Genomic DNA, 26,697 nt, shown 5'->3' with positions numbered 1-26,697 from the left:
TTTTATAATAATGTCTTTCATTTCAAAGTTAACCATGCCTCATGATTGCCTCATGATCTGGGCTGAATCTAATTTTAACCAGGATGGGTTTTGCTTTGTCCTCATTTTCTAGTAATTAAGAACAACAGAAAATGTACCATGACATTGTTATTCAGCTGACAGTCATTTATGCAGCCTTCCTGAAAGCTAGTCGTTAAGACCAAATAAATTTAGATTTTATCTTCTTTATGATATGTCATAAAAGATACTTCCTTCAGTTGAAGTTAAAAAAAAAAAATCTGTTACAATTTCTAGACTTTTTCAAGGAAGGATTCTTAGTGAATGCAGTTGGGAATTAACCTTTTAATTAAGCTAGTGTTATTGCAAAGAAGGATGGCTTTGAGCATTGGTAAGGTCAGTCTTCAAGGAATAAATGTTTTTGCTTCAGAGGTAACTTTGTTAACTTCTAAATCATGCAACCTTCTGTTTTCCTCTGCTTTCTAAAACTATAAAAACTACCAAAGAAATCACCAAGGAAAAAGGAGCAAAATTACCATAGCCCAAAGGTAGGCAGACGTGACAGAGACACAATCAAGCGATAGCTTTCAGAAGCCATAAAGTTTGACACATCCGGGTTAAGTAACCTAGAATCTTGATTTTCAAGAAAATCCAGTGAACTGGTAATAAATTTCCATCTGAATCATTGTCTATTTCCCAGCTATTTTTTCAATGCTACATCATATGAATTGGAATTTTTATAGCATTTTTGATCTGTAAAGAGCTTTTCATTATTAGTAACCCTGCCAGAGGTACACTGTAACATGATACAAAGCAAGTGTCTGATCATGTAGGCACAGACTTTAGCTTATGTTTTCAGAGATTGAGACCCCAGTTCACTTATTTAAAATATGAGTGCTGTAGAACATTTAAAAATTAAAATTTGCCTGTTCTTCTATTAGGAGTATGGAGTGAAACCGCAAAATAACAACTCCAGAAGAACCAGCCTACATATAGCAAAGCAATTACTAGTTGATTTTCACATGTAAGTTCAGATGTGAAAAATGCCTACCTGCCCAAACAAGACATAGACAAACTTCAGGTGTCTACTTCTAAAAGAACTTCTACACATTGACTTACTCTATATGTCCCTAAAATATGTGCTTATATCCCGCTTTGTTTTGTTGCAGCTTTGTTAGCTACCTTCAGTTCTACACATCGTGACCAACTCATTGCCTTGGTCTGGTGTAAGCTCTGTGGGACTTGAAAAACAAAAGAAGGCTGTAGATCTAGTAGAATTTCTTGGACCTTCAAAAAATATTGCTGAAATAACTTTATGAGTTTGTATTTAAATAGCATTTGTAGAGATGGTGATAGCTTGTTCCCTCCTTTTCACTGAAGGTAAGGTCGGGCTAAAGAAGCAGAGAGGTTGCATTCGTTTTCTCTGTGAGGTCCAAGTAATTAAGTCCATGACATTTTCCATTACACAAAATTGAGCATACCCACATGTAGTACAGTTTAATGGGATACACTTTTTTCTGCCCAGCTCCTGACTTGGGAGTAGTTTTACCTCTGTGTGCTGCCATCAGATCAGTGAGCTGAATGAGGTTCCCCTGTGATTGCTTAAAGCTTACAACTGGGAGCTAGACTAATAGTAGAGAGATGGAAAAACAGAAATACTGATTTTGGTGTTAGCCTCAGTAAAGCAGATATTCTCTTGATCCTACCCTGGCTTCACATTTCCCCACATTCCGGTTATAGTAACTGCTACTTTGCTGGCTTGCTCGTTAACCAGGGATTTATTAAAATATCTGAACGTGCAAACTATTTTGCCACAATTATTCCGTACCAAAAGTCTGTAAAAGATTAAAGATACAAAGGTCCAAATCTGCTTTCTCAGTAAGTGCTCTGCTTTAGAAATGTTGCTCTTGACTCTTATGGGTGTCAAACACGTGCATATTCACCTGACAATAATAGGCTTTGCTGGTCTATTGAATACCTAGTTAAAATGTTTTAAACCAGCTTTTTTGTCATTAAAAATGCATAGCCTTTAAGAGAAGAGATGAATAAAAATAGTAGTAAATTCAGATACTTCAGGTTTGTAATTTTCAAGTACAAAGATCGCTTCCTTACAAAATTATTTTATCTTCAGAATTAATGGTCGGCTTTCGTCAGAGTAATAACTGCAAGATTATTTCCAAGCTTATGTACACAGAACATTTTTATTTTTATTTAAGACGAACCAGTTTTCCATAGACATTGAAAAAATCAATACACCAACTTTCTATACCAACATCACAGTATAAGAAGCAGGAATGCTATTAAAGTTTACGAGGTTTTTATGTGTGTAAACAATGTGTTCAAAGAGCAGTTAAGGGATGGCAACTTTATAAAGATAAGCACTCAGAATCACAAAATGCAAGAATAAAGAGGGTCTAACCAATCTTCTATGGCCCTTTGTGGCCATATATTGTAATACAGTACTATAATATAGTATATTTTTAATCGCACAGTTATTTTTGTTTTCACAGGCTTCTTTCAGTGAGGTGGAGGGCTATTTATATGGCATTTCACATTCAACATAAGTCTCTGTGCATTATTTAATGCACACAGATCAAACTGTGCTCTCTTTACAGAATTATTAATTTTTCTAATTGATTTTCCTCTTAGACTGAGCCTGACCACAGTATCCAAGTAGCTCATAAATATTAATGAATTTATTTTCACAATATCTCGGTGTGATCAAAACTTTTAACTCCTTAGACAAAACCACTGAGATCAAATGAGTCCACTAGTTCCTGTGTCCAGCTTGCAACATCAAGAAGGAAATTCATCTCTCATCCTAAGTCCTAAGCTGTTTTCAGTCCAGGTTAGAAAAAGGGGAAATAAAAAAGTGACTGCAGTGAGCAGCCTTTGATAAATGCACGTGTTATATTCTGATGCTTCAATTGTTAGCTAACGAGACTGGCTGACCTGCTTAAATTGGAAGTTTAAGTTTCAGGTGGTCAATGTCAGCTGATACAAATTCCGCCTAAGACCGACTTAATGGAGCACACAGGATTATGTAACATTTTTTATTTCGAAACCCTGACTCTCCCTATTTTCAGCTGAAGGTGCTGACGTGGAGCACTTCTCCAAAAAAATGGTCATCTCCCAAGGCCTTTCAAAGTGAGGATATCTCATTTCCACACCTGCGGAAAGTTCAGCTTCTGTGAATTGCTTAGCAAATTTATGGCAAAAAAGCATGAATAGAAAGAGTTGTCTAAAGTGGTGTTTGTCTACTTTAGCCTGAGAGCGTCCTTTTTCCTCATATAGCCCTGGCCCATCATTCTCTAATTTGCGTAAGAAATGATACTGGCAGCCTGCAGACGCACAATTCCTGTGTCCAAAGGAATGTCTTGTCTGCACCGTCAGTGTGATTGCGCTGATGAGGAAATCATACAAGCTGCTGCAGGGAACCTGCTCTAGCGGGAAATTGGGCTTGATGGTCTCCAGAGGTCCCTTCCAATCCCTACACTTCTGTGATTCTGTGATACTTGTGTTGCTATAGAGCACTTTACTTTGCAGTGTTATGTTCATTTTAATGTATGCAAACCATAATTTAAAGAAAGCAGAGTCTATCTTTCACTTAGCCCTAGGACTGCATGAATAGCAAAGCTATCAGTGGAAACATCTATACTCAAGGAGTCTTGGAATGTGTGAGCAGAGACGGGGCCAAAATTTAAAATGACTCTCTGCAGCCCTGGATCAAGTCCACACAACTTAGCTTGGGGCAGGTCCACTGCCTGCAGAGCCACAGGCTTCTCCTACTTCAGCAGCAATTGCTGGGAGCAGCTTTTGCTAATTGAACTAGCCCTGGAAGGAGATGAGATAAACACTTCCCCTAGGGGTGTCACCAGTATTTTTGAGCAACAAAGCAGTGCAGATGCTGGAATTCTCTCTTTCCTGGTTTTACTAACTTAGCTTCAGTATTCATCCCAATTTGCTCCAGTCCCTGTTGCAGTGACTTTTCTTTTCCTCCTCTTTCCTGAGAAAATCTCAAGTTCAGCCTTCCTTGAATTTGCTATTACACACTATAGATCTCATGGCTTATTTTGCATGGATATGTAAAGCTTCTTGTACTGGGTTATGTATGTAACTGTGAAAATAAAGTTAAGGACTCAGGGTGATACTTTGATGTTTCTTTTTCTTACCAGTAATGCTATCTCAACAAATCACACTAGTCCTCTTTGGCTTTTCATTCCTACTCCACTGTTTCCTCCTCTACTAGTCCTGATGAAACTTGGTATGAGGCTGGCAGATCAGTGAGTGCATGATTCAGGTTCCAACAAACCTGTGAAAGGGCCAAATCTTGACCAAACTGATCAGCATAAGTGAGCAGGATTGGTCAGAGGGCTGCATAGGGGAGACAAATGCATGTGGTGCAGTAAGGGGATAATCTTGGTTACTCTCAATAGTAATTCAGTAGGTGCTGTCCTATTGAAAGAAGCTCGGAAGAGCACTGAGAAATTATATAATTTAAATGTGTAGCTATAGCTTTAAATAAATGCATAGATTTATGCATAACAGATCACGCGCATGGTTTTATTCACTATAACTGGATAACTGTGAAGTCACTAGAAGTGTGTAGTAGGAAGAGAAGCCTAATGTTTTGTATAAATTCAGCTAAGTAGGGCACCTAGGTGTGAAGACTGGGAGAGGGCTTCTGCTGCAAAACAAAAAGGGCAGTGGTGTAGTGTGCTGGGCAGAGCTGGACTAAAATAAAACCTTTATTTTTGGTGGGGAGAACAGGAAGGGCAAGCAATTTCTTGCACAGGTTTTTTTTTTTCTTTCTTTCTCTGGATTATTTATTTTGGGCAATATTCAGATATTATCTATTTAGTACATTACATGATTACTTTGTTATCTTATGATATAAAAGCAGGGTGTTTTGCTGTGCTCTGTTTCCTCCACAGGCATAGCTGTCTGGGAAAAGTACACCATAATTGGTGGCATTTACCTTCTCTCTCTCTTCAGTTGCATTGCAGTAACCTCAGCACAGCTGCTCCATGACAGAAGCTGTGCTCCAGGTGATGGAAGAGATGCAAGAGAAGAATTTGTGAGGCTCAGTGCTCCCACACTCGAAGAATGAAGCAACAGAGCTCAGGGGATCGGGGAATGGGAGTGGGTGCATAGTACATATGGGGCTGCACAGGAAGCTACAGGGGGAGAGGAATCATAGAATCACCAAGGTTGGAAAAGACCTCCAAGATCATCCAGTCCAACCATCCACCTACCACCAGTATTTTCCCACTAAACCACGTCCCTTAGTACAACATCTAAATGTTTCTTGAACACCTCCAGGGACGGTGACTCAACCACCTCCCTGGGCAGCCTGTTCCAGTGCTTGACCACTCTTTCAGAGAAGAAATTTTCCCTAATATCCAGTCTTTCCTGGCACAACTTGGGACCATTCTCTCTCATCCTATTGCTGTTACGTGGGAGAAGAGGCCAACCCCCACCTTGCCACAACCTCCTTTCAGGCAGTTGTAGAGAGCGATAAGGTCTCCCCTGTGCCTCCTCTTCTCCAGACTGAACAGTCCCTGTTCCCTCTGTGACTCCACATAAGATATGCGTTCCAGACCCCTCACAGCTTTGTTGCTCTTCTCTGAATACGCTCCAGGGCCTCAATGTCTTTCTTGCAGTGAGGGGTCCAAAACTGGACACAGTACTCAAGGTACGGCCTCACCGGTGCTGAGTACAGAGGGATGGCCACCTCTTTAGTCCTGCTGGCAGCACTATTTCTGATACAAGCCAGGATGCCATTGGCCTTCTGGGTCACCTGGGTACACTGCTGGCTCATGTTCAGCCCAGCAGTGGAGACCAGAGGAGGAGCTAAGGAAGTATAAAGTTTTCTGTAGCTCTTGTGGGAACGTGAACACATCAGAAAAGGAATGTTTTGAAAGGAGAGTTGGAAAATGCAGAAAGGGGTATGCAAGTGATGTTATGAACAGGACAAAGGGTGGAGAAGTGGCTACAGCCTGATGCTGGCAAATTGTATGGTTTCACCCACGTCTTTCCTTTGCTTCAGCTTAGTCCAGCTAATACTGATTGTTCATCTGTTTTTATTTTTATTTTTGAACGGTTACTAATTTCTATAGTCTGCTGCCACATTCATCATGCACTACTAGCAAAGCCACCCTCCTAGAATGCCTTTTTTTATACTGGTGTTTCAAGTTAAAAATCTATTTTAAATGATTGGATAGCAACTAGCAACCTCCAGAGGGCTAAACTGATGCTGTTAACAGGTCCAAATGTGATGCAGCATATGGAGCTGAATACCTCATGGTACAGATTTGCATGCAGGCGGTTTTAATTAGGATTTAGAATTCCTTCAGGAATGCAGCATTCTGGGCTAGTCTCAGTCTTGTCAATACACTGGGTTTTTGCTCACACTGAAGCATTCAGAAACCAGTAGGGTCCTCATTTGTTTTAGTTTTTGAGGCTTATGTGAATTGCTACATTTTTCCCTAGCTGCCTGCTTTATGTATAACTGGTATATATGTGCTTTCTATAAAATATTACAGTCTTTTTCTAATGTTGTATCAGATGAGTTCAAAATAAGTATAATCTGAAGCTTTTTGACATTGCATAGCTCTATTTTTTTCCTCGCAATACTTTGTACCTGCAAGAACATGCATTAACTCGATGGTTTTGTGCCATCTTGTGAGCAAAAGGTGCAACTACGTCCAGCTAATACAAGGAAGAGGTACTTGTGCTAATATCCATTTCATTTCCATGACAAAAAGTAAACTTATTTCAAAATTAAAAAAAAAAATTCCCTGCTCTGCATTTCACCTGTATTTTTAAAAAGTGAATATATTTTACATATAATGGGCAAGCAGTTGCTTATTTCAGTAAACTGAGAGAACAAATCATGTGTTTGCTTTTTTTCCTCCCAAATAAATGAACTTCTTGGTGTACAAAGCAGAAAAGCCATGCAAGCTCTCAGTGTTCAGTGCTGATAGAATTCCTTCCATGAAACAATCTGTTTCTTACCAGAAGCCTCTTGTCTTCTAAAAATCACAATCTGTTTCTTAGAGATAACACAATATAAACTGAACAAAGCACTGCTAGCTATTACATTGATGTAAAGAAAAATCTAATTCCTGACTTCAGAAATTCTGCTGTGTCTGGAATCCTGGCAGGTAGATTGGGGGAGAACACTAAAAGAAAATTACATCGGCAGTAGCCAACCTACAACTGTGTTATTATTAGTAGTAATTATTATTATTAACATCGTTGTAGTTGCATAAACTCTTGAGCTTAGAAGAGCAGAATGGAAAAACTTCTCAGTTCTGTCACAGCTTAATTGATTATTCTTGTGACCTTGAGCAAGTTGTTGTAATTCTGTGCCTAATTTTTGCCACCTTTAGATGATGCGCATGCTTTTTTTCAGCAGGATATTATCAGACATGACTACCACTTGTAAAGCTCTTCAGGCTTCTTGGATGAAAGGTATTGCTGTGAGACAGTGACAAGCTTGTTAGAAATCTACTTGATAAGCAAAAGAGCAAGTCATTCACAATAAGTATAATTATTCAAAGATTTAAGCTTCTTAATCTGCTTCCACAGTCTTGGCAAGCAGATCGTGATTTCTTCCATTTTATATAATGAGAAGAGTATTTTTTCTCTTTTTACTCTATAGATTGATTGCAAATATTCAGAATTCAAGCTGTGTTGCTCATTTGCAATCAGTTGAATGAGTAACGTTATTTCTACTCATGATTGGATGAATGCCCGAGGACTTGTGTGTGCAAATCATAAAGTTTGTTTTCTCAAGATATTCATCTGTATGACATTGAAATTTGTTGCCTCTGAAGAGCAATGCCAGTAAAATTCAGCTCATTGAAGACCACTGAAAATTCTGAGCACAAAAGCAAGCCAAAGGGGTTCTGACATTTTTTAATGGGTCTTCACGGAATAACTTTTGTCTAAATGGACCAAATCCTACATCAAATGCTTTTAGCTTTTGCCTGTAGCTAAGAGTGTGAACCAATTTAGTGTATTGAATTCTGGAGCTGATATCATGCAGGAGGGGATTGTTTCTAGAGCTGCTCAAAGGTAATTCCAATAAGGGTTGCTGCAGATGACTAGTGGTGGGGTATTTCAAAGCAACTCAAATCCTGGGTTGAGGGGAAAGGCAAATGAGCAAGGGATGAGGAGCGGGTTGCGTTGGAACTCAGCTGCATGCACTGTCTAAACCCAGACTGCAGTGGGATGACTGAATCCACAAGGGGTCATTGTATCCTGCAGAAATGTTTCTGTAGAAATTCCTTTCCCAGTGATCCTCTCTAAATTATGTGGGTTATATGAAGACCTGCCGCTTCTAAGGTGCGCAGAAGTTTGATTACTCCTGAAGACGACTGTAAAACATCAATAGGATTTGAGACTTAAAATGCTGATGCTTAGAGCTGAAACATGTAGTATTGCTATTGTTTACTTTCACAAATCTTACTATGCTAACTAAACTGAGTCTTCCTGATTGACTGGCTTTAAGGGGAGATTGGGAACAGGATCTACTCTTGAAAGGACTACCACTTCATAGTATGTGGCAGTACCTTTTTTTCATTTCTAACATCTATCAGCTGTATCTATAATAATGCTTCAGCTGAGTGAAGACACATCACATTTTTACCTCGATTCATTCATTTTTGTATCTTCCAGATGTCAGGGTACCTTCCTGTAGGTTGAGAGCCTCTCTAGACCAGTATTCCCTGGCTGCTCTTTAAGGAATGTTTTAGACCCCTGTGGCTCCTATAACAAACTTTGCTCTCCTCTTTTGCAGCCATCTCATTGCTAGCAGAAGTAATGTGTAACGTTTTGAAGTATGAGGTCCTTCCATACCAAGAATGGCAACTCTAGTAGGATCACTTTCAGCTTAGGGCACAGATCAGTTTGAGTTGATAGATCAACTCAACTTCATTTTAGAAAATGAAGCATTCTGTTTGCATTTTCTGCTAAGCAAAACAATGGTACCAGCAAAAAGTACTGAGGGCTTTTATACAAAACAATCCTCTTTGGCCCCAGATGGAATGGCATATTCCCAAAGAACTTCATTTACCGTCAGTCTAACAAATGTAGGTTGTAAGAATAGCTCTATTCCCATTCAGGTGCTGTGATACGGCTATTGTAACTAGTGACTGATCATGTCTTTCCTATTTTTTTTTTTAATTTTATTTTTCTTCTGGAGAGTTGGCTTTGCTCAAATTTAAGGGTTTTGACCATTCACCTCTTCTGGACTCACATCTTCAGTCCTGTTTAGCTGACATCTACTTGACAAACACAGCCTTGGGAATGTTCCTTTAGACAGTACATTGTGAGGAGCAGCGATGCTGTAATAATCTCACATTTTAGAGAGAATGATCACTTATAAAAAAAGCATGTTCATATTAAAAATTCACAGCAGCACACTCTACTCCCCCATTATAGGTAATTACAGAGGATTTTAAATATCTGATGCTAGTTGGCAGCGTACAATACTCTGTCAGCAGCAGGCACTGATTTGTAATTTAATTATCATAAGACATCCACCTGTTCTTTTGTCAAATGCAGAGTAGCACTTCCGTGCAATCATGCCTTTCCCTCCAGAAATTTGAATTAACCCTTACAGAAAACTCAGTTTCTAGGGAACTGGTTAACTTCAATTACTTCTGCTGGAATCCATTGGGACAGAATGATGTAGACAAATGAGGCAATCCTGCAGGAAAATCTCAGCTCTGGTTTGGTATTTTCAACCTTATGTTCTCAGAAACTTTCCTTACCCCTGGCTTTTTGCTGTGTCAAGCTGCTTTGGTTCACTGCTGAAAGCATTTCAGTGAGGAGATGGTGTGGGAGGAGAGATGCATGAAAATCAATAAGTCTGGTGCTAAGAACATGACATAAACATGTAACAGGATTGACCCAGAACTGCTCTAGGCTCCTACTTAATGACTAATGGGAATGCTGGCCTCAGGGTGGGAGGGAGATAAAGACAAATGAAAAAGTGGCGGTCTGTTCTGTAAACTTTCCAGTTTATGTCAAATAAACTTGGATATTATCTAATTTGTTATGGAAATGCACAGTTATAAGATAAAAATTATGGATTTTAATTAGAAAGTATACGTTTTCAATGGAAAGTCTACAAAAAAGTGTTCTGCTTTTCAGGAGCACGGGGCTCGTGGTCAGCCAGTCTACTCTGGGACTTGGCTCTCATTTATGTAATGTCCACACTGCAGTGTGGTGATGGGAAATGGGCTTACTGATGGACGCAAAGAAATGTTCTCTCTTTAATGCCACCTTATGCTGCTTTTTGTGCTGTTAAGCTGAGTGAATGATCCAGCCAAGTCTCCTCAGGGCTGCAGCCACTGCTGTCATGTCTGGAAAGTGGTTGCTGGGCATTTTCAATTTTGTCATTTCCCAAGAAGATGGGATGAGTCTGGTGTTCTACAGCTCTTTCTCAAAACCACCTTTTAGCAAATGACTCACGTTAGAGAGGGTGTCTCTGAGTAGTAGTCTTTTTTGAAAGAATACTTGCTGGATTCAAAAAATAATGGATTGCTTGGGGCTTAAGTGATCTGTGTGCCAAGACTTTAATGTGACATTGGTTGGAGTACTGTCTATTAGGCTGATGGCTTCTTGCCCAAAGAATACTTGTCTGGTGTCAATCATTTTATAGATTCATCAATTATGTTATCTGAAAAGTAAGTGCGTAAAGGGTTGCAGGCATATCCCAGAAAGAAAAAAGAGAATCAGTCATGTCACATGGGTATTTGAAAAATAATTGGCAAATGCTGGACCACTTCCATGTATCAGGGTGAAAGCAGGAATAAACCAGGATAATTTCCTTTGGAAGGATAAGTAAATGAAGCAACATCCCAGGGCCTGGTGCTCAAAGTGAGTGGCAGGAACAACAGAGAATTCTGCTTAGCAAAGTCTGTGTGAGCATACCTGAACTTGGGACACCTTTGTTTTCCCGTTTGGACATCCAAATAAGTCTTAGATTTTGTCTTTTCTGAAGCTTTTGATTCCACACATTGCAATATTTGAACACATAACTTTCAAATGAAAGCATTTACAGTTACACTAAGCAACACTATCAGCACAAGAAAGATGTGGAGCTATTGGAGTGGGTCCAGAGGAGGGCCATGAGGATGATCAGGGGGCTGGTGCACCTCTCCTATGAAGAAAGGCTGAGGGAGGTGGGTTTGTTCAGCCCGGAGAAGAGAAATTACCCATTCTGTAGTTTTATTCCTCAAAACTGCTGTATGTGCATTGGGTATAAAAGGTAAGGTGTTGGCAGATGGGGGCTGCAGGGCCGGGCTTTGTTAGGAGTGGTGGGGCTACCCCAGGCCAGATTCAGCCATTAGCAATGTAGAATATGCCAAGTTGGAAGAAACCCACAGCTGATTCCACAGCAGGCCCACTCAGGACATGGCTGAGCCCGTTCTCTGAGGGGATGGTGCCTCTGTGAAAAGGAGTCTAGAGGCCTGGCAATCTAATTTGATTTTTAGGGTTACTGTTACATCCTTCTTGTTAGGGACAGGCTGCTTGCTTTCTCTCTTTCTTCTGTTACTCCTCTGTGGAAAGGGAAGTTATAAAACCTCACCAAATTAGTCTGCAGGGTGAAGGGAAATTTTTTCAGTGCAGACTAATTTTCACCTGCCCGTGGCTCTGTGGAAGTGTACGTGCATTTCCATCCATGGAAATTCATTACAGTTTACTGTGTATTAAAATGGAAAATAATTAAAATGTTTTGTTCAGAAAAGCTATAAAAGTACAGTTATTATTGTGAAGGTGAGAAATGTGAGATTGCTCTACAGCTCAGCAGAGCAACATATCATTGCTACTGGTACTGGCCCTTGCCAGTATGTCCTCTAAGATGTCTATGTAAAAGCAGTGAGCCTACTGTATCCATGTGATGATGTGAAGGCTGCTCCAAAAGTAATGCCTCCTGTTTAATTATGTTGGCCCACAACATTGAAGGTGGATGTTGGTGGGATTGCAGTGGAAGTTGAATCTTCCCATGAGTATTCTCTCACATTTTGTTGCCATGTGGCAGATGGCAGCAGAGGAACAGCCTGACAAAATGGCATCTAACATGGAAGTGCATATGAAGCCAAGGTATGGAATTCTTCCATGCAGAAAAAATGGCAAAGTGTGGAATTGAATTCCTCCCTGTGGAAAAAATGGCACCCACTGACATTCATCAACACTTGCTGAACAATTATGGAGAGCAAACAGTGGATGTGAGCACAGTGAGGCGGACGGTGGTGTATTTCAACAGTGGTGACAACAATAGTGGGTCACCTTTTCTGGTGCAGACTTTTACTAGCAGGCTCTTGTTCATCACTGGCAAAAATGCATTGCTAACAGTGGTGACTATATTGAAAAATAGTGTTTTGTATCTGGGAATTGGCTCTATCAAATAGTGTTATCCTGCTCTTTGGAACTGTTGTAGTTTCAATGGAAAGAAAAAGGAAGCATTACTTTGGAGTGAGCTATGTACTAGGCTTTCTCTCAGTGGTGAAATGTTAAAAACAAAATTAAGTATTCTTTCTAGAACAAATTAGAAAACCCAAGAGTTATATTAATGTCTGATAGTTTATCCAGTATCTGATATTTACATTGATACATAGTCATTGCTTCCTGAAAACTTATTTCTCCCTCCTTGTTATCTATCTTTCCTAGAAATACCGTTATCAAGATGAGGATGCTCCACATGATCATACTTTGCCTCGACTGACCCATGAAGTGAGAGGCCCAGAGCTTGTTCACGTGTCAGAGAAGAACCTGTCTCAAATAGAGAATGTCCATGGATATGTCTTACAGTCGCACATTTCTCCTTTGAAGGTAGGATCAGTATTTACTGTGGCTTTGATTCTCCAGCATGAGAAAATGTGTCATGTGAAGCCCCTGACAACCTTATCTTGTTGTGCAAACAGCCAAGCTGGATTTTAAAATGTATTGATTCAGATTGATTGTCCCATGTCTGGATTTTGAGGCTTGCTGTAGTGTAATAGGTGATGATTTAGTTGGCAAAGCTTGTATTGAGATGTGAAATTTTTGTTTGAGGAAAAATCATTCCTGGCAAATGAGCCTTCCTTTCTGTACACCAAGAAAGAATAATGTATGTTCTCAATATCACCATGATATTGTAATGGAAGAATTTCCTTCCTGATTGTCGTCATAAATTGAAAAAAAAAAATGCGACATTTGATGGAATCCTGTTTTTTCCATCTCTCAAATAGTTATATCAAAGTCTTAAGAAGTGCCACAAAAAGGGAGCTCATTTGTCACCACTCTACTACTCAAGCACTTGCTGTTACGTTGCCATTCAGAGTGATGTAGAGAGACCTTTCTGTCAATGAAAGCAGCTATTTACAGGGATTTTGTGTATGTGTGCCTATGTCTGGTGTTCTCTGATACATTTGACTGGGAAAAATGTTTATCTTCATGGTGAACCTGTATATTAACCAAAAAGAATTCAATTTCAGAAAATTTTGCTCTTTTGCAATAGTTTGAAGAAGTTCCTAAAACTCCTTTAATAAAAGGAGCATGATAGTATTCATATTACTTGTTGTTTTCTTCCTGCCTGCAAAAGGGAGGAAAAAAGTGAACTATTTTTAATAATGGTGGTGGTATTCTGAGTGATGGTTTTATTCAGGCGGTAAACTAAGAAGCCAACAAGGCAGACGGGTTTTGTGCATTCCAGTGCCAGAAGGTTATGAAATGGCCATTGTTTGTTTAGCAGAGTGATTACAGTGTGGTGGCAAATGAAAGTGGATATTTATTATTAAAGACTGATGTGAATTCATCTGGCATTCATCAATCTTTCATGGAATAGCAACGTGAAATAATCTTTGCTGTTCTTGTTATTTCTGTGTGCAGTTCGTACGTAGTACGTAGTTTGCCTTTTCATGCTTTAGTAGGTTTCCACATTGCCTACCTAACTTCTACTGCAGAAACCACCAGTGTTACATTTATTTATGCAGAAGTAGATCAGTTTGGTTATTTGAAAGGGACAACCTCCATGTGGTCTCAGTGTCATCGTGGGGACAGCCACAGATAAAAAAAAATTCCTGCCTGGAAGAGAAACATCCCTGCTCTATTTGAGGCGAAGGGTATTCGGAGACATCTGCAGTTGTCTTCAATGGGCAAAGCACTATTGCTTCTGCGATGATAGGAAGTTGTTTTCCATAGTTGCTTCCTGAAGTGTAGATGAGAAGCTATGAAGTATTTCCTTTTAGAATTCATTATGTCCTGCAAGTTCTTCCCTGAGCCAGAGGATTTTCTCTTTCCCATCTTTTCCTCAGACCCGCAGTGGATGTAGTGTCTCATGTCTGCCACTTAGTTTAAATTTAGTAATTGATCTCTTCAGATGGCTTTGAAGTTTCTGCTTTTTTCTTGAGCAGTCTTTTACCCTTGTCTTTTACCCTTCAGTAGAGAATTAGCTCTGGAGGCTGAAGTAAATCCATGACATTGTGGTACCCTGCCTGCCTGAAATACCCATTTTGGATTCACTTTTGTTTCTGCTAATCAACAGAAATTCCCATTCAGAAGATTTTTGTTACAGAGATTTCTGCATATTTGAGAAATACCACTCAAAACTCTCCAAAACCCACTCAGGATAGGTTATTTATTTTTTTTAACTATGAATTTTTCATCCTATTCCCCACTACTCTCCAGAATTCCGCTTTCTTCACAGCAGTATTGCACAAACATGGCTGCACTGAATAATAGCTAAATCTGGGGCACGCTGCCTCTCCACTCGTAGTATGCTTTCTCAGGGAAATGTGCCTGCAATTTAGATATTTTGCTCTCTTGTGTGAGATATGGAACTGCTGAAATCCTGCTTGGAGGATATAGAACAAATGCTGAAGTCGAAATACAGCTTGTCAACTCTGGTTTTATGACTGAGTTTTATGACATTGGTGATAAGAGTGGGATAAAACTGTCAAGAAACTCCAGTGAGAGCTGTCTGCACTGGAAAGGCTGACTCGTGCTGCCTCTGTTTTCTGCCTACAGGTCAGGACATTTGCTGCAAAGGGAATCTGTGTGTAAATCAAAGTCACAACTTCGCTTGTACTGAGAGGGATCCCATAACTCGTGTGTCACTAAGACTGTCAGCCTGACCCAGCCTGCAAGCATGTCGCATGGGCATGGGGGTGGCACTCGGACTCAATGGGGTTAAAGTAACTGCCTGACTTACCTGTATTTCACAGCAGGATCTGCAGCAGCACGGTGCACCTCTCAACAAATTCCTGAGGTAGTCTTCCGTGTTTAATGGCTGCAAAGAGCTCTGATGACAGGATGATTTTCCAAAGTGTGTATTTCATACAAGGAATCATAGAATGATAGAATCATAGAATGATAGGATGGCTTGGATTGGAAGGGATGTCAGAGCCACCTAGTTTCACCCCCACTGCCATGGGCTGGTTGCCACCCACCAGATCAGCTGCTCAGGGCCCATCCAACCTGGCCTGGAGCACCTCCAGGGATGAGGCATCCATAGCTTCTCTGGGCAGCCTGTGCCAGGGCCTCTCCGCTCTCTGGTTAAAAGACTTCCTCTCATCTAAATCTTCCTTCTTTTAGCTTAAAATCATTCCTTCTTGTCGTATCACTATCATATTGTGTAAAAAAAGTAAGTCTTGTTCTTTATAATCTTTTAAATACTGAAAGGCTGCAATGAAGTCTCATTATACTATACTTAATAGTATAATGAAATAAAAATGTTGAGCATGAAGATAATATAACAAAGATGTTTTGGAACCAAAGGATAATCCCAAGGCCAAGCCACATGTCCATCTTAATCACCTCACTTTTTACTCTGCCAAACTCAAGTCACTTAGGAAAAGTTGCTTGTTTCCATGCATTTGTGTTCATTTCGAAAGAAATCTGTGAAGATCATGTAATTACAAAACTTTCCTCCGGAGTGGCTGTAAACTAAAATGTACCGAGCCATCTCTGGAAGCCACAACAGTCATTTATACCTGGCCTGTTCAGGTAGACTGCTTGGTACCATCACACCACCTTCACTCTGAAGTTCCTAGTAAATATCTCAGTGTCCATTCATAAGACAGCTTGACTTCTTTGTTCACAGACTTACATCATTACAGCTAGAAGTTTAGTGAACTGCTGAAATTCAGAAGGATAAACCATTGACCCGTCTATACCACTGCATATATTTGTAAGTACAGTGTCCCAGGGATTTTTGAAAGACTTTCTAATCCTCAGGACAAGGATTCAGCCCATCTTTATGAACACATGTGCAATTCAAATGCTTGACGTGGGATCGTGTTGCATAGTACAAATATATTTGATTCCAGGTTGTTTGTACAAATGTAGAGAACTTGGCTGTAGTTTCACATTCTGGATTATGTACTTTGATGTAGTCCACAATTATCCTAGTGGAGTTAGTCTCTACTGGATACTTCAAAGGGATTGGATTTTGTCAGAGACCAAGCCGTAAAGCAAATTTTCTTGAACATCTCAGCAGTTTTATATGCTGAATAATCAGAAATCTGGTCCTCAGCTGTTCTGAAAATGTCTTTGAGACATTCAGGTACTGATTATGCTAAAAAGTCTTCGGGAACGTGAAGAGATTTTCTAATATACGCTAGACAAGTCCTGTTATCTTTTGAGTCCCTACACTCCCATGTGCACTAGCCAAGTTATTTCCTATTGGAAGATAGTAATAAGAAAGAACAGTTGTGATGAAAAGGGGAGTCTCTTTTCATTGTGGCTTCCACGTTTGTACCCTCAGATTTCTTCATGAACTGTCAGGTAGCATCTCCTATACGCTCAACACAGTGATGGTATGTGCTAAATGTTAGAAACCTGCGAGCTTCTGCAAAAGGTTGATCTACCTATTAGTGTGGAAAAGATAAAATTTGCAATTGCTTCGGCAACTTTGAATGTCAAACATAGAAGTTTAAAAGGAAGTTTTTGGTTATGTCGCTGTATTAACATTTGGGGAAAATGTTAACACCTCAGCAGTTCTTTGCAAGAGAGGATTGACATACTGCAATGATAAATGTTCTTTACAATCTGTGGAGGTAAGGAAATTGTGGTTTTTTTTAGTCCACGAAATGAAAATGTATGCAATGTGCTGAAAGAATAGTTGTACTGCACTTTCCCCTGTTTTACACTAGATGGTGCGATTAGCTCAGAGACCTCTGATCACACTATTACAGCTTCAGCAACGTTCTATTAAGGTCTTTATGTGGCTTACAGTGTGCTAGTTCTGTAAAAATGCGTTGCTAGAAATCAAGTGCCTTCAGAAGCACTGATGTGTTGAAAAATCTGAATACAACATAGACATACCAGGAATTTAGACATGCAAGCTCTGTCTCCAAATGAAGTGATCTTCTCTTTCCCTTCCTCCTAGGAATATAGCTAATCAGTGTTCATTAAATGACAGAAACCTCTGGCTTCTGAATGAACCTTATTAGCATTATTGTGATATTAGATATCTTGTTCTTTTAAGTATATTCCTCTTTATTTAGATAAGCCTAGAAGTAAAAATCCATATAAGGGTCTTGTATCTCTGTGGTTTCTTGCATATTTTAAACGCCAGGCTATTCCTGTTACTTATCTCTATTTCCCAGTTTAAAGCAAGGTTTAAGTGTAAGCATCAATGGCAGTTGTGCAAAAAAGAAGTAGCATGTAAATCACTGTTATTATCTTATCCTAATATATTTTTAAATAAGAAAGTTCAGATGTCTCATTTGGTCCCTTGTTGACCACCCTGCTTTGTAGAAGGGAAGGAGCTGCCCTGGGTACTCCTCCTGCTCTTGCTGCCCCACACTGCTCTCATGCATCTTAGCATGGTTGCTCCGGACAAGTCAGAATTGGTGGAATGAATTTCCAGTGGAGAGAGGGAAAATTATCTCCACACAAAGCCAATGAGCAATTTGTTTTCTTAGAAGTGTCTGTGGTTGAGCTTATCCGTGAATTAACACTTGTATAAATTGCTTTCCAGAAGATTTCCTTATCCCATCACCAAAGTACATTGATTCCATTCATTCTTTTTTCTTGGTGATGAGAAAAGCCTCTATCTTTCTAATTACTTGCGGTCCCCTGTATAGAGTATGGAAAAGACGATGTCACTTGATCATTATTTCTGCTCAAAACTGGGTTTCCCTTTCCCTACTCCCATCTTCCGGTGAGTGCGTAGAGTGCTCCTTGCACTCCCATCATCCTTTCTATCTGCCCGAGTGGAAGAAGGTCATTCTTGCAGAGGCTGCTTGAATTTGGATGTTCCCTTTTCTGTCTCTAATGAAACAGCTTTCTTCATCTCTGAAGCCTGCCTTGTCCCAGCATGAGTCAGACCTCACGATGGTGGCTGCTGTGCTTTTCTGACAAACTAACAAAGAGGGGCGAAGAGGCTCTATGGATAATCCTGGATGATTAATTAATCTGTGTATAATTCCTTAGTCTGAGCTTCCCAGAAACTGTCACAAAGAGTAATATTTTGTAGTCTAAAAGTGTAGATTGGGTAAAAATTATTAATTTCGTGAATTCCTACTGTCTTCAGTAAAAGCTGAGTTCAAAGGAACACTAGGAAAAAATAAGATCAAAATATTCTACACTTTTTTTTTTCTCATTCAGATCAACAGCTCCATTTCTCAATTTTAAAAGTTCTGGGCATGTGATTTTTTTTTTTTTTTTTTTAACTACAGAACTCTGTATTAAACACAAAGTCATGCACTGGTCACACATACAGTGAAAACAACAAAGTCCAAGACTCATGATGCTGCAGGGGATCACTTGAGCTGTAGATTAAGTCAAGAAGTGACCACACAGAACTTCAAAACAACTTTATAAAGTAGACTTGTGGAGCTCCTTTAGCAGCTGCAGGAAAGTCGTCTGCGCCTGTAAATGCAAATAACTCAATCTATCAGGAAATCAGAGTTAGACAGCAACTTTCAGTGTTACCCTGCCTGATTCTCCTGTGCAAATGTAGTTTCTAGTGATTTTATGGAGAGTATCTAACTGTGACAAGAAGCCTCACTTATTTTTGGAAGAGTCTGAACATCCCTGGTTCCAATTACTGTGGAAGAACGCTATGGCAGAGGTGAGGTTCCTATAGAGAAGAGGATAAGGCTGAATTTGTTTAAATTTCTGTGGTTCATGTGTGAAAAATAAAGGAGGCAGTGCCATAGCACATGCTTTCATTCCCTCGTGAGGCTCCTAAGGGTGGTGGAGGCCTAGGAGAGGTTGACATGGTAGATGTGAGGAACAGAAGTCTGAAGTTTTCTCTTGTAGTTGCAAAATTAATTGAGGTTATGTAGAGGACACATTAATGTATGCATAGATATATTAGCAACCTTATCTAAAATTTGATCTGGCATCCCCTTCTGTGCTTACACTGACTACATTTCATAAGTACGGCTGATCTGCATGAAGCATTTTTTAGCCCCAGGGTAGCTCAGCCCAGTAGCAGTGATCTTATAGTAGTAATACTTTTGACCTCTGCCCTACAAGCTTCCTAGCCTTTGTGTTGTTGTTGTGATTTTATTGTTGTGTTTTTTTCCCTCCCCTTTTTAATATGCAGTTATTGACAAAGCCCCATACTGCAGTCTGTATCCGTTAGTAGATTTTCACTGAATATTCAATAGGTTGCTTCATTAAGATACATTGCTTGTTACATGTTTAATCATGTACTGCTTTTCTCTTATCTCTTACTGTAATAGCAGATAGGCATATATCATAAATCTGTATCTGTGAGCTGCGTTTTTTTAATATAAAAATGCATTTGGATTAAGAAGAGACAAAGAGAGAAGACAAATGGGCCTATGCTTGTTCTTGCTCTTAGAAAAGTACCAAAAAGAGCTCTGAATTTTAATTTCATTTTCTTTCCAAACAAAATAAGCAGCTTATAAATCAGTATTCTGAAGAATGTTTTGTTTCTCAGTTCCATGTGGGCAGGAATGTCTTCCATTTTTTGCCATCTTATTCTGAAGCACATCCTAAAATGATGCAAAATTTGAATGTTGTAGTCCTAATGAAGAACAGTGTGGGTCTTTTTGTCATCATACCTAGGTGTGCTGTTCTGTGTGCTTAACTTTTTTAGCTGTGGATTTCTGACTGATGACTTTCCCTATGGTGTATGTTGTTGCAGACAGTATTTTGTTATCTTTCCAGCTTCTGATAGAATTAAAAAGAAACCGTACAAAACTGCCTCTGTCAGTGGGTGATTTAGTTGGAAAAATCTTGGCAAGTTAAGGTAAACCTCAGGCCTTGCAATTCCTTGGGTTTTTTTTGACAAAATAAACGATGCCCACGCCCACCCTCAAGCACAGCAAATTCTGACAGTGTCCACCTGCCCAATATCTGTTGTTAGATTTGCCTGAAGAATAAAGAAAGGCATTTTCAAAGGATTTGGAAATATTTTCAGGCAGTGGACACTGTTTATTTTAGAAAGGCCTCCTAGGTATTGCAGGTCTTTTCAAATGTTAATCTGAATTGCAGTTTCAGGAGACTTGCTCTGTTCCTGATCTGCTGGGTGCTTTATGCATTAGTATTAATTAGCTGTTACATCTTTTATTCTTTTCAAGTCTTAGATTTCTCCTTAAGGATAGTCTTGTTCCTGAGTCTTATTTTAAAAAAAAAAAAAAGGTCTGATATATTGCAAATATTTTTGGCGAAGTCTGTCACTTATAATCCAGAAGATGAGAGATTCCAGGAATCTTTTTTGTCTTTCTATAATATTTTACATAGAACTAGTTACTCTGTCGTTCACTGTGCTGATTTTCACTTGATTCACTGCCCGTATGAGTTCTCATAAAAATATCAAATAAACCAAGATTAGAGGTACTCTTGTAAAGGTGGTTGGATTTTTATATATATTTTTCTGGATGAAATAAATGAAATACATCAAATAAATCAATTGAATCATTACTAGATCTTACAGACGTAAAATTTGTGTGTTCTCTCAGTTCCTTTCCTGAGTCTGTAAGTACAAAAATATCAGTTTATTTGTGTGGCATCTATAATAGCGCTCGCCACCTTTCCAAGTGTTTCATGACCTCCTCATGAGAAGTGCAATAAAGCATCTTGACGTTATTAGTCAGACTGTAAGAGGAGGGATTTTTCTCTGAAGTGTCAGACAGGTTTAACACCGATTGTTTCCCTGAGCTCAGCAGCTGAAATGCCCTTCTGTCAGACTTCAGCTACTGCTGACACTTGGGAATGTACTCTCCATTTTAAATAAAGCATTAAATGGCCATAACACCTTTTCACCAAGGAATAGCCTCATAATTCACTCAGTCAAAGATCTATGCGCTTATACATCTGGTGATGCTACACATAAAAAACGCCTTTCTTCTGTATCAGGTATTAAAAAAAAGTACAAAGCAGAAGTTTGCAGGTGTGTCCTCCACATCAGCTTTTAGCATGAAGAAATAGCATTGATGTTGGTCAAGCCTTCAGATCGTATGGAGGAATATCTTGGCAGCCTCACTCAGAGGTGCTCAGGTTAATTTGTATTTTGTTTCTAAGTGTGTTCTTTTAGAACTCTTGTTTCTTGTGGCTCCTATTTCATCTTGTAATAAAATTTTGTGGAGTGTGGAGCTGTGAAAAAAAAACAACAGACTTCTGGCATCTAGATGAAAAAGATCTTCCTGAATTGGCTATTATTTTCCAGCTACTCTCAAGAATCTAGTTTGAATAAGAACTTTAGGGATTCTTATTGTGTAGCATGTCGGTACCATTGGCTAACTGCAGCTTCTCAGAATGATTTTTCAAATGAAAAAGCCTTTTAGGCATTTAGTTCCCTGCAAAATATCTATGTCAGGAGATCACGTCATTTGCTTTCTAATAATTTCTCTGTGATATTAGCACTACTCAATCTGAAACAATTTGGGAAAATGTCATGAAATAGTCAGCAGTCTTGATGACTCAGGTGACTTTTTTAAGATCTGCGCTGTTTACTGCCTTGATCTCCCATAGTTCCTCTTGTTCTCATGTCTCTTCTGTTCCTACAATACCGTTTTTCTTTTCCATACCTAATCATTGTAACATGCTCTTGTTACATCATTATTTTTTTTTCCGAATCGCCTTCAGAATCCATTCCTTTATTTCTTCTTTGGATCTTTCTTCCCCACTTTTCTGTTATCTCCATTCCTACGCCTACACATGGATTTTGTTAGTACTGTAAGCCACTCACAAAGTACACGTTTGTACTAGGTAGCTGTTAACACATAACAATTGATGCCCTTCTTGTTCAAGATGATTGCATTTTTATTGATCATTTTGCTTTTTGGCTGCTTTGAGAGGAGCTCTCCCTGTCTCCCCATTCTCATACATGATCTTCATGAACGTTTTGTGTTGATTTCTCTTACAGCTGTAAGGTGCCTCACCCTCCTCTCAAGGAAAGGCAATATGAGGGATATCATCAAGTCTGGTGGGTCATAGCCCACTGAGATGGCAGCACTCTGTACAGCTTTTAGTCTTTCGAGACTTGCAGATGCTCTGAGCAATGTCAGATGCAATTCATTTTTTTCAGCCAACAGACTCAAGCATGCTGTATTACACCTGTTATCTTCCAAATGTGAACGGAATACTTCCTTCAGATACATTAGATTTAGAATTTAGCTTATTAGATGAAATTATTTCATGGAGAAAATAACTGTTTCTCAAAGAAAATGTAAAAATTTTATTTTTCAAAGCCTCTCTTCCGTTATAGTTATGGTAAACATCTTCATGGATTGCTGCATTGGATTTGATCAGCCTTTAGTGGCAGAACTTTGTGCTTCCAAATCTAAAATTCATTAAACCTGATTATTGACTTAATGAAATGGCTGCAGTTGATGACATTGGAAGGACTGAAAAGAATGTTTTCAACAAATAAAGAAGTTTATGTTTTGAAGTCAGTGTCACAAACCGTGTATTTCATCAAATAGAGCAGCAAATTCCAAGCAGGGAAATAGAATTTTTTGTGATAGCATGCAGCATGTGAGTATAAAGGCTTATATTAATACTGGGAATTGGCCAAAATAGTGCAAAGGTAACAGCTTAGCACTCTTGGAGTGTTAATGACATCAGCCAACCTCTGGAAACCTCACATGCATCTGATTTCACATTCCAGTTGCTGCTGTTTCCTCTTTAGCACTCAATAGGCAGTTGGTTTCTTTTACTATTTTGCAACAGATCTGCAAACTAAGCAGATCTGAATTAGGTGAAACTGGGCTATTTTCATAATGACTATGTTCATAATTTGAGTTCTGTTTTGAAATGGCATTACTTTTTCAGTATTCTGGAGATGGTGACATTTAGTTACAGAGTAGGAATGAGTACAGTAAAGTGCAAACAAGGGTCCTTCTACGCTGCTTATGGTTTACTAATGGCTGTAATGACCTCTGAGATACAAATCTCAATTGAAATAGCCAAGACAGGGTACCAGTGTGGAAAATGCTAGTTATCTACACTCTCAGACATATACTGGGATTAGGGAATTTTAACCCTGTCCCTATTTAAGTAGACCACAGGGACTACTAAACACTAATACCTCAAATACTACTGAAGAAATGGAGCTGCATGTGTTGACAAATGTCAACATTTATTGTTCTAAACTTGGTGGAAGAAAAATTTTGAGGAAAGCGTTAGAACACCAGTGTGTCAGCATACTATTACTATTGTAAAAACGAAGTGCTGGGATTCCTTTGAAAATTTTAATTTGCTTCCCATGTTCTCCTTTAGCTCTTTGCCTGCTGGGAATTTGCACGCTCAAGCTTTAAGAGGATTGTGCGTGTCTGTGCTTTGGGGCCATACCTCTCTCATTTGGAACACAGAACAGGCAAAGTCTTTTGACACCATAGATTCAGAGAAGCAGGGTAGATATATTTCCCAGCAAAGATTTATCTGTACATCCTTACCAGATTGGCTTAAAAACTCTACAGGTTCAGCCAGACTATGGAGATGACAGAAATATATATTTGTGGCATTCCATAATTTTTCCTATATTGGCTTTATCATGGCGCAATTTGTGCTCATACTTTCTCACTGAAGTGGAACAATTCATCAGCTGAGTTCTTATGGCAGGTTATTATCTCAGACTGGGGGGAATCTGAGCCAGTTCAGAACTACCCCAATGCACTGGGGTAAAGCAACAGCCTGAGGAAAATGCAACTGAGGCTTTTTCCTATTTCTCTCTTCCTGCCTCCCTCTCCTTCTCCTTTTCTTTTTGCTTTTTGTTTCCATGTAAAGAATGTGATATTTATCCTGAGCTGGAAGGAAAGGGGCAAGAGGGGGGCAAGAGGCTCTCTGCTGTTGGAGTTTATGGTACAGGGGTTTTGCAGGAAAATATATTCTACAAATAGTTACATGCGAGGGCCCGTGAGAACAGAGAGAGGCAGATGGTGGCTGAAGTACACTGCAAATAGGTATGTATGTCTGGGAGGAAAGGGGCACAAACTGGAAAAATGGAAAGGACGTATGTGAAAAGTTTGGGACCTACCTGGCAGCTTGCTTTGACACAGTAATTTTTCAGCTGCTCATGCCCAGAGCATTGGTGTATTTCCAGTGTTATTTAAGTATAAACCTTTTGACAGTGTGGTAATATCAGAGGTGAATAAGCTAGAGTATATGCCATAAACCTGGTAGCACAGCATGTACATATAACCTTTTTTGTTTATAACTCAGTTACAGCTATCTTAATAGGGATTATTCTGGCAATTGAAAACCAGGTTTTACTCAAGTTATTCAATTAAGCTGAAATTGCCTGTAATGTAGTGCCATAATTGTAGTTGAGGCATCACTGGAAGATGGTAAGTAGGTGAGATACTAATTAAATTCTTCTGAACTTCAGTAATTTAATATTCAAAAGGAGGCTGAACCCATATAGAAGCTTGCTCATTGCATTGCCACAGGGGATTACAGAGGGAGAAACCTTGATAAAAATAGCAGCTCCTAAACGAATTTTGCTGGCCTTGCGTGACTGAAATTTGGGGTTTGTTAGTATTGCTCCACTGTTCTAGATACAAACACAGCGGGCCTGATCTGGCTGGGGTTGAACTCTCTGTAGATTTCAGTAAGATCATGTGTGAATGGGTTGAGCACAAAATCTTCCCAAACACTGCAAAACTGAGGGATGACTGTGGTGTTTATACATAATCTTGAGAAAATTGATTGTTTTCTATTGGGGCTTTTGGGGAAAGTAGCTTTCAGCCTAATTTAAGTAGGAATACAGCTCCCTTTGATTTTGAAAGCATTGTAAGCCACAAACTCTTCTAAATTCTTTTTGAAAATCTAATCTGATAATAAAATGAGAGGTGCGGGAGAGGATGAAATTCATCCTTTCTCAGAACTGCCCTCCTGTAGAACAGCTCAGATCACAGTATCTTTGCTGTATCGTGATTACTGACCAGGTTATTAGCGCAGTCCTTCCAGGCCCCTAAATACATCAAAGCAAATTTTCCGCTGCCCTTCTCATTACAGCTATCAGAAATGATCTGAGCAAGACTGGTCTGGAGATTCCTCCCTAGATGCATATTCTTTCCAAGCCTCTTAATTCAATCTGAATGATGATGATGATAATTTAGGTTATAGTGTTACCCAGGGGCTGAGTGCAGAATAGGGTTCTATTGTCCTAAGCTTAGGAAAAGCATAAATGTTGTGATATCTCAGACCTACACAGGCTAAAAACAATACAGATGAGCAGAAACTAATAGGAATCCCTGCATATACTCGAATTATATCTACTAATCAATCTTCTATAATCAGAATATAACCACTTTTTAACTATCATATAGTTCCATTGTCATTTCTTTAGCTAGAGACATTCATGTCTCCGGGCTGAATTATAGACCAGCAGTATCTTATTACAATTATTGGCTTTCTCCCATTAGTGCTTCACAGATGCTTTGCCTCTTGCTGAGTACGGACAAATATAATATACACATTTTGAAAAAAAAAAAAAAAAGAAAAAGAGACTTGGTGTTGATTTAAAATGGTTCTGGGAATTAAGTCCCTTTTTAACTAAAGAGACCAAAACAGAAATGGTCTGCCCAGAGTAGAAATTAACCCCCTTACTAACACACCATCGCTTACTAAATGCATTAATTAATTAATGGCCTTAATTTAATTCTCCACATGTGTTGAACTGAGTTGATGAGTGTTACTATACTTTCAATTAGTTGGGTTTTGCAACATCATTTTCATCATAGTGGTTAGTATAAATGAGTTTTCTTAATTATATTATGCTAAATGCTTCATTAAGAGGCTTCAGATATAGTGGGACCGTGTTTGGCACACTCTGGCAGATATCCTTTGTTTGCAGGGACACTCATGTCCAGTTCACTTCTCATAAGCTCTTTCTGCTGATGTTTTTTGGCTTTCTAGATATGATATTGAAAACCTACGATAGGTAGAAGGTATAACTCAAATTCTCCTTAATATTATTTACTAACACATTATAGTTCTTACTAAGTATTGGTTTTAGTGTTCTTGTATTATGTGTCTTCTTGGAGTTCTGGTCAAGGGAACTATGGTATACAGCAATTATCTTCTCTGCTATCCTTCTGCAATGTCTCAGGGACTGCAGTGCCATTCTTAAATTGTGATAAGATCTTATTAGTAAGACAGACATTAGAAGTTTGCTGTTTTAAACATTAGGGCAACATTTCACAGAATGTCAAAATTCAGAATTTGCAAAAAGTCCTTACGCTCTGGGAATCCTTTCTCTTTCCTCAGACTTCCCAC

The 26,697-nt window shown here is 39.1% G+C and overlaps 1 protein-coding gene across 3 annotated transcripts in view; it reads left to right on the top strand.

The window, feature by feature from the left end:
* DLG2 (discs large MAGUK scaffold protein 2) overlaps positions 1 to 26,697 on the top strand; it is a 1,019,534-nt gene that overhangs the window by 454,916 nt on the left and 537,921 nt on the right. For all 3 annotated transcript variants that reach the window (XM_021382614.1, XM_021382609.1, XM_021382622.1), the window contains one exon: positions 12,685 to 12,846. In XM_021382614.1, the coding sequence (XP_021238289.1) occupies positions 12,685 to 12,846 (162 nt within the window). The remainder of the gene's footprint in view (positions 1 to 12,684; positions 12,847 to 26,697) is intronic.

This window comes from Numida meleagris, chromosome 1 (assembly GCF_002078875.1).
Source record: "Numida meleagris isolate 19003 breed g44 Domestic line chromosome 1, NumMel1.0, whole genome shotgun sequence".
Classification (NCBI taxonomy): Eukaryota; Metazoa; Chordata; class Aves; order Galliformes; family Numididae; genus Numida; species Numida meleagris.
The sequence above is the reverse complement of the archived record's forward strand: the minus strand, read 5'-3'. Positions and strand labels throughout refer to the sequence as shown.